The sequence below is a fragment of the Hippocampus zosterae genome, unplaced genomic scaffold (genome assembly GCF_025434085.1).
Source record: "Hippocampus zosterae strain Florida unplaced genomic scaffold, ASM2543408v3 HiC_scaffold_165, whole genome shotgun sequence".
NCBI classification, from domain to species: Eukaryota; Metazoa; Chordata; class Actinopteri; order Syngnathiformes; family Syngnathidae; genus Hippocampus; species Hippocampus zosterae.
This window is the reverse complement of record NW_026262796.1, coordinates 47,330-58,293: the sequence shown is the minus strand read 5'-3', so window position 1 is coordinate 58,293 and position 10,964 is coordinate 47,330. Positions and strand designations below refer to the sequence as shown.

General features: G+C 60.2%; 1 protein-coding gene across 1 annotated transcript; it reads left to right on the top strand.

The window, feature by feature from the left end:
- Nucleotides 1-10,436: 10,436 nt before the first annotated feature.
- LOC127594497 (uncharacterized) lies at nt 10,437-10,964 on the top strand. Its single transcript, XM_052056360.1, has one exon. The coding sequence runs from the start codon at nt 10,437-10,439 to the stop codon at nt 10,962-10,964; it is 528 nt and encodes a 175-aa protein (XP_051912320.1).

Sequence of the window (10,964 nt, the reverse complement as noted above, 5' to 3'; positions counted from 1 at the left end):
ATGGAGCCCTTGAACATTACCCGAAATTGTCTTCCGATTAGACCTAAGGCCTTTCGCTGCTGTTATCAGAGAGGCACCAGTTCTCTGCTAACTTTTCTTCACTCTAATTTTTTGTTGTATAAAGATTTTCAGTTAAGAAAGGTTGCCTGACATATCAGATAAGCTTAATCTAGAATCTGCTGAGGGTTGGCTCCGACCACCTTTGCAGTCTCTTCTTGAAGCAGCAGAATCGCACCTCCGAAACTGTCTTGCCCCAGAATACGGTCCCGCAGGCGAATGAGGACCTAAACACAGACGCAGACAAGGTACTCCGCGTGCTGGTCCGATGGCAGGCCCAGCAGCCTGTCCCAGAGCAGCCAGGCCGATCTCTCGTCCACCACTGTCACAAAGCGGAGATACATCCACTTGAACGCAAAGAAAATTAGCTCTACGCCAATCGCCTTCAGGCGGACCGCCAGCTCGAAGTCCATCCTCTGCAGTACGGCCCCGACAGTCGCCATGAAGGCCTCGTGATCCAGCTTTGAGAAAGGCAGGGCCTGGTCCAGCATCCCAAGCACTTTGTCAAACAGAAGATAGGACTCCAGCTGCAGCTGTTGCAGACAGTCGGTCGAGAGCGGGGTGGCAGCCAGGTCTAAGGAAGGTTGTTCGGCCAGTCTGACCAGAATCACGAAAAAGGCAAGGTCGTTCATCCCTTGGATGTAGCTGTCTTCTCCGTGGTGGAGGCAGTACAGGCTAAGAACCCCTGTCAGTAACTAGCGGACTTGCTCGCACTTTGAAAGAGGGAGTTCGGGCCGTGTACGAGGAACGTCGAGGGCGATGAGCTTGAAGGTTTGTAGCCTGATGTCCTTTGATTTCTACAGCAATTCCGGTCGTTGCTGTAGGAAGTTCGGCCTGTCGCTAGTGCTGCCAGCAAGCCCCACCAGGACCAGCCACGCTGTGAACCTGTCCTCATCCCTCAGCACGCCCTTCCAGCCCAGAACCCGCACCTGCTCCGGGCCAACCCCAACCCCCAGCTGCTGGCAGAATGGGCCTGTAGGGGCAGACAGGCCTTCTGATGATATTGAGCACTTCCTTTTATTTCATGAGATGGAATTCACCAAAGGCAGATCTGTAGTTGCTTCCTTGATTTCAGCCGTGACCGTGACCTCGGCCGTGTGTTCTTGCTCTGTGGCAGGTCGAACGTGCTGGTGCCCCGGTCCTGTCTGGTTGGAGGGTCGATTATAGTGGTCTGCTGAGGAGGCTATAAGCACAGCTGCCGGGAGAAGGAAGACTTCCGATTTCTGGTCTACTATTCTTCCCGCTTTGCGCAGGCCGCGGCGGAGGGGTAATATTGCGACCCCACCAGAGGCTCCAGCTTCCGCAATTGCTCCAGAAAGCCTTTATTGGGCTTCATGGCTTGCCTGCTACTGAGCACCAACGCGAATGCATCTTCAAAGTCCAAGCCCTTGAACATCATGAGGTAGGCGATGACTAAAGCAGTGCTGCGCGACACCCCCGCGTAGCAGTGAACCAGGACATCGCCCGTCCGCCTAGTTTCGTTGATGAACCTGCCTGCCTCTTCGAAATAGGCCGAGAGGTTGAAATCGGGGCGGTCCTCGATCGGCAGGCTTTTGTGGTAAGGCGCCACGCCGGGCGGGTAGCAGGCAGTGAGTTCCTTAGCGGCGGTGAGGACAGCAGAGATGCCGAGCCTGAGGACGGTGGCAGGGGCGGCTGCCATCCTGCCGCCGACATAGACGGCGCCCTCGCCCTGGGCGGGAGGGATGACCATTTCGATGTCCCTGCCCTCCATGGCAATAATTTGAATGCGTGCAGGATGAAATATGCATGTATGCATGGGATCCGGGGCCTTGGCAATCACTTCTTGCATGCATAAATCTTGTTCAGCCGGTCGAGCAGCACCGAGTGCTCGGCCTGGGGCAGGTCCTCCAGCAGGCGCGCCTCGAACTGCCTGCGCGAGTCTGATAGCATCGCTCGCAGTTCTTTGGCCAGCTGCCCGATCTGCGCATTCTTCTCGGGGTCCGCCTTGGACGAGGGGGCGGTCACAATGTCCGGCACCGGCACCTCCCTCGCCTCCTCCTCGTCGTCCTGAATGACTCCGTCCTTGATCCGCAGCACAGCCTTCTGAGTGATCGTGTTCTGCCGCATGAGCATCTTCTCCTTCTGCTCGATCTCGTTCCGCTTCTCGGGGTGGTACAGCTCGATCTCGTTGACCGTGCACAGTTCGCGGGTTTCACGGCCTGGGTCAGCACGCGTCGGCGGAGGTCCAGGTTCTGCTCGCTTTTCAGGTTGGTGAAGATGATTTTGAAGCGCTCGTGATATTTCCGCTTGAGGTGGTCCCGGACCCCCTCGTTACAGTACGAGATCATCCCCGCCTCCACTGCGAACGCCACCTTCTTCACGTGGTCGAACAGGGCCTTCTCGGGCTGCTCCACCATGGCCTTCTAGTCCAAACTGATTTCCCCAGCCAGCCTCAGTTCCTCAACTCCGATCAGCAGGCAGCGGATCAACCGCTCTTTGATTTCAGCCCGCTGGCGCTCGACGGGTTCAAGCCGGGTGGCGCTCATGGACAGGCGATAGTTGTCGAGGTGCTTCTTGACCCTGTTGATGGCCTCCTCAGGCAGGTTGTTGAACTCGCCCTGCAGCTTCTTGATGTTGGCCTTGTCGTCAGGCGCATGCTCCTTCGCAGCCTTGAGCTTAGGGGCGGAAGAGCCTCCCAGCGATTTCCAGATCTGATCGATGCTGCCGGCGGAAAAGTCAACTTTCCTCCGATCGCTCTCGACCAGGTTGACCTCCCTGCCCTAAACCAGCCCCTGCAGAGCCTCGGCAGGCACAGAGTTCTCCCGCTTCAACTCGGTGGCCTTGTCGATCTCCTCCATATTATTACTCAGCACTCGAATCGATGTCACTTGAATTCTTCACCCCGGATGTTCTAGACCAGCGTCTGCATTATGTTGTTGGCCACCCGAAGGTTGTTGGCCGTGCTCTTGTCCAGCCGCAGCTTAGCGATCCGCCAGCCCCACCGCCCTGCCCGCCCCACCATCTTCTGCACTAGCGCCTCTTGACCAGGCTCTTCACTGAATTCAGTCAGCATCGTCCTCCCCAGCACTTCGGCAGCACCCCCCTCAAGCAGCCTTCCAACAGTCTCCTTGAAGGCAGGCTCGGCCTCACAGCGGGCGCATTCCGCGACCAACCCGCTCAAGGACTCTTCGGCCTTGTCACGAGCCCTTTCCAAGGCCGGTCATACTCCTCAGCGGCAGAGGGGTCAAGCACCATGAAATCGAAGAACACGTCGGCGTAGGTCTGCAGCTCTTTGGAGGTCTGCTTGACGTACAGGTCGTAGACTTTCGGGGCAGAAGGGTCTAGGTCCCTGTTGATCTTCTGGTTCTAGACGACCAGGAAGTCGATGGTGTTGAGCTCACCTGGCTTCCACTTCATCAGTTCGGGACAGGAGCCGGCCGTGTAGTTCCAGCGGTTTTTGGTGAAGATCAGACCGTCGTTTTCGTGCTTTAGGCGGGGGATGTAGTGGTTCAGGACGAAGCGGGTGGCTCCGGAGACGAAGAAGTCTTTCAGGACTAGTGTGATGACTGAGTCTGGAGGAGGCAGCAGGCTGGGCTGCGGGGTGAGGACCCTGAACGTCCGGAAAAGGCGGATGAACTTTTCAGCGCAGTAGAGTCTATCGAAGTACGTGAGGGTGGCGATGGCCTGCGCTTGGTGCACGACCGCATCGTAAACCAGATACCGGCTGACCTTCCCATCAAGGATGAGCTCGCCATCCAGCACTTCATAGACCAGCTGAAAAGGCCGGTCCTCCCCGCCGAACACTTCAGGAAGGGTCATCTTCTCGCAATCCACCTCCAGGAACTGCACTCCACCTGCTCGGCTCGCCTTGCGGGATGCGAGGAGGGTCTTGCCGTCTTTAAGGACGAGCATCATGTAGCGCACGCCGTCGGACTTCTCGCAGACGAAGTACTCCATCGGCTGCGACTCGATGGTTCGCTTGCCGTCACGGGTCAGGGAGACTGGATGCGCGCCGAAGAACTCGCCGGGCTTGGCGTTCAGGCTCTGGCAGAGGAGGACGAGGTCGGGTTCGAGGGCCTCGAGGAGGGAGCCGTCGTCTTCGGGGGTCAGTTCGCGACCCGGCTAAAGCAAGAAATTCGACTTCATCCAATCGAAAAGGTCACTCGTTCAGCAATCTGTCCACTGTAAAGAAGTTGTCGTCCCAGCCCTACAGCAGCCGGCTGCGGCCTCTCAAGGCACAGGCCTCCACCTCATGCCGCTCCAGGGTCTCCTGGACCTCCCTCGCCCAGCGGCGGTCATCCCCCGCCGCGAACTTGCTGACCGTTTGCTCCTCCTCCAGCTGCCTGCGTAACATCTCGGCCCAGCGGAACTGGTAGGAGATCAGGTCCAGCCGCTCGTGCGATGGCACTTCCTGCGCGGGGGAGGTGTTGTCCACCAGTCTGAGAGACTCGCTGGCAGGGGCGGGCTAGAGATGGCGGGGGTTGCGGAGTGACTTGGAGCGGTGGGAGGGCAGGGCGTTGGGCGGAAGGGTGCTGGGCACGCCGTAGGCCTCGAGCATGGGCAGGAGGCGGCGACGGGGCTGGAGGGTGCGGTGGTCGCGGGACTGGCGCTTGCGGCGGGAGTGCTGGGGCAGGTCGATAAGAGGCATTATCTTATGGGTCATTCCTGGAGGACATCGAGGTTGCGCTGTATGAACTCGCCGCGGACGTCGAACTTGAAGCGCTGCAGGTTGCGGTTGACGTGCTCGCAGATGCCGTTCTCGTTGACCAGTGCCTCCAGCTGCTCGCAGGTCTCACCGTTGATCTGGTACTCCCTCCAATTTTCGGACAGGATCTGGAAGGCCTCGCCGATGCCGTTGATGTAAAGGCTCTCCCACAGCTCCATCCGCCAGCCGTTGTTCAGCACCACCAGCCCCTCATCCTTTTCCACGAAGACGGTCCCTGCAGAGTGATGGTTGAGGGTGTGCAGCATCAGGCTGTTGTAGGTACCGCTGCAGGCCTGGTCGCACACGCAGGCCTGGCAGATCAGGCAGATCGCCTGCCGGGAAACTCGGGGGTTGGTCAGCTTATTGCAGAATTCGCAGGTCTGTTCGTAGAATGCCTTGTTGAACTGGAAATACCCGTAGAACTTTTTGCAGATCTCGAACCGTCCGAGGTAGAAGACCAGCGGCCCCGTGCACTTGCGGAGAGCACTGCCCTCCGCCACCAGTAGGTGGATGTCCAGCCGCTCCTGCACGTGGTAGACCAGCGCCAGCTGCCCGTGCATGTCACTCGGCATCGTCCGCTCCTCCGGAAAGAAGCTGGTCGACAACCCGCCCAGGTAGTAGAGCAGCCGGTAGAAAGGATACATCCGCAGCCCGTCTTCCTTGCCGAGCATGACGATGGCCCGCGTGACCAGCATCTGGGCCATGTCCCGGAAGGCCTCCTCATAGCGCAGGCCCAGCAACTGGCAGACCAGCCAGTCCACCAGCCACAGGTACACCACCTTGTCCTCCTCGAAATGCAGCCACGTCTCTAAGTTCTCGAGGAAGTGGAGCAGCAGGTTTTGACGGCGTTCTAGCTTGGGCATGAGCAGCCCGGGGCTGAGGGTGCACTGCTCGAGCAGGATCGACACCAGCAGTCTGCCCATATCCCTGACGCCCTTCCTGCGGAGGGCCGAGTAGTACGACAGACTGTAGACCCCCTCAGTGAACAGCCTGTTGAACTCCTCGAGCGAGACAGGCACGACCTCAGCCCTGACATTGAGCTCAGCAGGGACAAACCTGTCCGCGGACACCCCCAGCCTGAACTGGAAAGGGCCGGCGTCCTTGCCGAGGAAGGCGAGGGTGCTCTTATTGTTGAAGCACTTGTTCATGAAGAAGTGGCAGTACCCGCAGAACTGCTGTGTGACGCAGCTTTGGTGCAGCTTGTGCGGGCAGAACTCCAGTACCAGCCGCTTCACTGGGTTCGGGTTGCTGAAGATCGGCACTGCCAGAGGCCGCTCGCTGCTGTCCTCCTGGCAGACGATGCACTTCTCGCGTTCCGCCTTCTCGGGCTCCTCCTTCTGCTCCTCCTTTTTTTACTCTTCGGGGGCGGTCTTCTTGATGAACTCTGTCTGCTTCTTCAGGAACCGCTCTTTAAGGTGCTTCTTGCGGTCCACCTTCGCGAGGGCTTTTGATTCGGATTTGGACTCTTCCTGGAGGCCGAGTGCCAGGGCCAGGCTGGCGCGGATCTGTTCGGGAAGGTCCTCCCGGGCAGGCTCGAGGGGTTCCTTGAAAAGCTTGAGCTCGTTGAGCAGCCACAGGAAGCGCAGCTGGAGGCTGGCCTCCTCACGGCTCTTTTATTGAACAACTCGAAGGAGCAGCCGCTGGCCGAGAGCAGGCTAAAGCGAGGACAGGTGCCGGGCCAGCGCGACAGTCATGTTCTTGTCGTCCCTCATCACCGTCTGCAGATACCGACTCCGGAGCAGCACGTCCCGCTGCTTCTTCAGCTCGGCAAGCTCGAGGTACCTCGAAAAGGCGGGCAGGTACTTCATACTGTTCAGGTCATCCAGCCCCGCGAACTCCGGCCTGATGGCGAACCGGTGCCCCTCGATGATCATGACCATGCCCTTGAGCACATCGCTGAGGCGGATGCCCAGCTCTTCGAGGTCCTTCAGCTGCTTGCGGAGGTGGTTGATGTGGTGGTTGGACTCGTGGGTGAACAGGGTCGCCAGCAGCACGCGGGTGGGCCGCTCGACCTCCTGCAGGATGCGGTGGCCTGCGGGGGTGATCCGGGACTGGTAGTGTTTCACGGTCTTTGGAGTTGTCAGCGGCGACAGCAGCAGCGAGACCGGCAGCTCGTCGAGCAGCACTCCCGAGACGGCGTGGGCGGGCAGCTCGGCCTAAAGCAGACGGGTGAGCAGGCCATGCTAACGAGTGTGCATCAGCATCACCTTGAGCACGAAGAGGTCTCCCTGGAAGTAGCAGTACTTCGGGTTCTCGAGGTAGAAGTACTCAGTGATGCGCCGCTGGTAGTAGGTGTCCCCGCCCAGCCTGACCACCGCCACCGCGTTGGTCATGTTCGTGAGTGTGCGCAGGAAGATGGTCTGCTCGAGCTGCTGCAGGTCGGGTTCGGACAGCCCTGCCAGCTCGTGGAAGGAGGGCAGTCCAGCAAGCAGCCAGTGGCAGTGCCGCAGCAAGGCCCACAGCTTGAGGACCGCCGTGTTGAAGCTGTGAAGGTCGATATCCGTGACCGCCAGGAACTTGCGGACCGCGTGGAGGGTGGCCCTCACCAGACTCTAAAACTCGGCAGGGTTGAAGAGCAGCAGGTGGGGGGCGAGCATGGCGACCAGGGACTTGAAGTAGTAGGAGCATGAGAACATGACCAGCTTGATGGGCTTGAGCTCGAAGGGCGGGCTGGTGCTGGGGCAGCTGGGTCAGGATGCTGATGTACTGGCAGCAGGAGTCCACCCTGCACTCGTCCTTCAGGTACTGCGAGAAGAAGTCGAACTCGTTGATCATGTTCATGAGCCGCTCTCCGGCCTCCTCGCGGGCCGGCAGCTCCTCTCCCAGCATCGCGCAGAGCTCCAGCTCGCGGAACACGGCCAGGTGCCGCTCGACCACTTCCGGGGCCAGGAAGAGCCGGACCTGCACCCGGTTGAAGAACTGGTTGTACACCAAGAAGAGGTTGCTGTAGTGTCCCGCGCCGATCACCAGCCGCAGGTTCTTGAAGAAGATCTCGCTCAACCGGGCCTTGAACTCCACGTCTTGAAACAGCCCGTACAGCAGCACCGACATCTCCACCTTCGGCGCGCGCAGCAGCGTGCAGTGCTTGATCAGGACCTCGATCCAGCTGCAGCGGCAGGAGGAGGCCACCGCTGCCAGCTGCGGCATCTCCAGGGCCGCGCAGTCGTGGCGCAGCACCAGGCCGCAGGGCTCGAGCAGGAAGCAGTTGATCAGCACATTGACTACTGGCCGAACAGTGCCCACCTTGATCAGTTCTGACAGGAACAGCAGGATGCGCTAGGTCAGGGGGTCGTACTTACGCTCCTGCTCGGGCATCGTCAAGGCATCGTCCAGCCACCCCACCAGCGCCCGCATCAGCTCCAGCAGCACCCCCCGAATCCCGCGGACGCAGGCCTGCGGCAGCGAGGCCAGCAAGGCGGTAGGGTTAAGAGCCTTGGGCTGGTGCTGGGGACAGAACGCAGCAGGGTCCATAGCGTCATCATCGCCGCAGTCGCAGCAGCCGGGGCGGTTGATGTGCCGCTGGTAGGAGTGCCCCTCGTGCAGGGCAGGGACGAAGCAAGTCTCGCAGAACATGTGGTAGAGGTTCCTGGCGCCGCAGTCGTAGCACTTGTAGGAGACAGTGGCCTCGGGGATGTTCTGGCCACAGACCGCGGAGCAGTTGTCTGGGGGCAGTCCGGCCAGCCACTCGCCTAGCCTGCTGCCGATCAGCCGCTGGATGTCTTCCGGCCCGAATTCAGGGCTCTTGGCGATCGCCTACAGCATTATATCTATTCAGGGCCGGTTCCGCTTCATCCGCTGGATCTGCAGGAACAGCTCGCGGTCTGCGCGCAGGGGCCGGTGACGTGCTCGCTTCTTCAGCAGCTCTTGGAATGCGTGCGAGGTGGGTTTCGGGGCGGACTCTTCGTGCAGCAGCCGCAGGAGGAGGGGCATCAGTCTGGGCTTGGAGGGGGATCGCGAAGATGGGGAAGGGGGTTTTTCCGGAGTGACATGTATTGAAGGGTCGCACTGCTGACTGACTGATTTGGGCGAATTCGGGCGAGGAGGGGAGAGCGGCACTTAGACGGGTGAGGGCTGTCTCCTGGCTTTGAGGTGGGTAATGGACTCTCTCAAGGCCGCGATTTTGTCCTCGAGCATTTAATCCAGGTCACTACAGGGCCGAAGGGATTGCCAGTTGCATGGAGGACAGGACCTGGCCGTCTTGCCCAGACACGGTCACCCGGACTATGACCCGGTGGTCGACCTCCCGACTGACCTCAAATTCCTTGACGGCCTCCAGCAGGGGGGTCAGGCAAACGATCTCCTGAAGGGGGCTGTCCACCCTCGCCTCGACTCTGTCGAATACGACTGCCAGCCACATCCCTCGAAGAGTCTTCCCCCCGATGTTGATCACCGAGGTCCTCAGGAGGAAGGGATTAGCCCCCAGCAGGTCCGCAGTGAGCTTGACCGCGCCCTGGCCCGACTCGGGCTGCACTGCGTATTTTTTCTTGAGCAGGAGAGTTTTCAGCTGGTACAGGTCGACCTGCGTGCGGGAGTAGATGTTGAGGTAATTTTCTTGCTAGAGGGCGGCCAGCTCTGAGCCCAGGACGGTCGCCTTGGGCAGGGAGGCCACCCCTTCCTCCTTTCGGGGCTGCTTAGCCGGGGACATTGAGAAGGTCCGCTGGAGGATCTTGATCTCGAATCCTTTCCGCTCGTAGGCGAGGACCAGACACCCCTCCTCCCGGCCATAGCTGCCGAAACACAGATCCACCAGCCGGTCTTTCAACTGCACCTTGGTCACCAGGCGATCCCGCTTGTATATGGCGAGAGTCTAGAGGTCCAGGCAGAAGAGGCTGCCTGAGACCGAGGAGGTCTCAAGGTTGCTGAGGTGCGTGATGTAGCCAGGAGTGCGACCCCGATACTCTAGCGAGTAGGACTGAGAGTAGCACTCGAACTGGCGGTTGTCGAGTGCCACGAGGACAGAGTCACCCTGCACCACGCAGCCGACCACCCGTCCTGGCAGCTTAATCTACCTGATGGAGCAGACCATCTCCCCGAACCTCCCGAACGCCACGATGTCCCTCAGTCCCACGATGAACTGCGGAGTGATGTCTAGCTTCTTCTTGCCAGCTATCTCGTGGCCGAGGGCATTGAGCGTGTAGAGGAAGCCGCCTTCAGTGCCGAGGTGGATGGCGCCCTTGTGCAGGCAGCTGCTGATGATCGTGTCTTTGATCTGTCTGTGGTTCTGCCGCAGCAGGCCCCTGCTTTCGTTATCCGGGGTCAGCAGGTACTCGCGAGCGTAGGGGCTTAGCGGCTGGTTATCTTTGAGAGCCATCAGCAAGCCGAAGGTATCGTTTTCTGTGGCCGCGGCGAAGGCGGCCTGCTACTCCTCGGGCAATACGATGTTAGGGATCGTCAGGCGGAAGCTCTCTCGGAGTTAGCGGATGAGGTAGAGGTGCTCTTGGTGAAAGAGGGCAAGAGTTTCCCCTCTGGCCTCAGGGACAACGAACATCCCGCTGACCGTCTTCATGGAGACCTTGGCCTCGCCCTCGCGAGTGATGCCGCGGTAGATGGCGAGGGTGTTGCGACTAGTCTCATAGAGCACGAGGCGGGCGTGGCCGTCGCCCATGACGTCGGCGATGGCGAGGCGGCGGGCGGGCAGGGCGTTGGGGTCCTGATGCGCGTCGATGAACACCATGGAATCAATGTATGCGCTTGATACGATTAATTTCAACAGATGAAGGCCGAGGAACAGCCCACCGAGGCGCCGAAGGCGGCTGCCAAGAAGGGCAAGCGCGGCAAGAAGGGCCCCGAGGAGGTCGAGGGCGAGGAGGGCGCGCAGAAGGGTGTCGTGCAGTACGGCCCGCCCGAGGCTAATGACGAGATTGTCTTCGGGGTCTGCCACATTCTGGCCTCCTGGAACGACACCTTCATCCATGTGACGGATCTGACCGGCCGCGAGACCCTCTGCAGGGTCACGGGCGGCATGAAGGTCAAGTCCGACCGAGAAGAGCCCTCGCCCTACGCTGCGATGCTTGCTGCTATGGACGTGATCAACAAACTCAAGACCCTCAAGATCAAGGCCTTGCACATCAAGCTGCGGGGGCGTGGAGGCACGGACTCCAAGCAGCCGGGGCCTGGCGCCCAGGCTGCGCTGCGGGTGCTGGCCCGCTACGAGATGAAGATCGGCCGCATCGAGGATGTCACGCCCATCCCCACTGACTCCACCCGCAGGAAGGGCGGACGCAGGGGCCGGCGGCTTTGA

Excerpts from the sequence above, each read along its gene's own strand:
- LOC127594497 (XM_052056360.1), top strand. The coding sequence starts at position 10,437 with ATGAAGGCCGAGGAACAGCCCACCGAGGCGCCGAAGGCGGCTGCCAAG.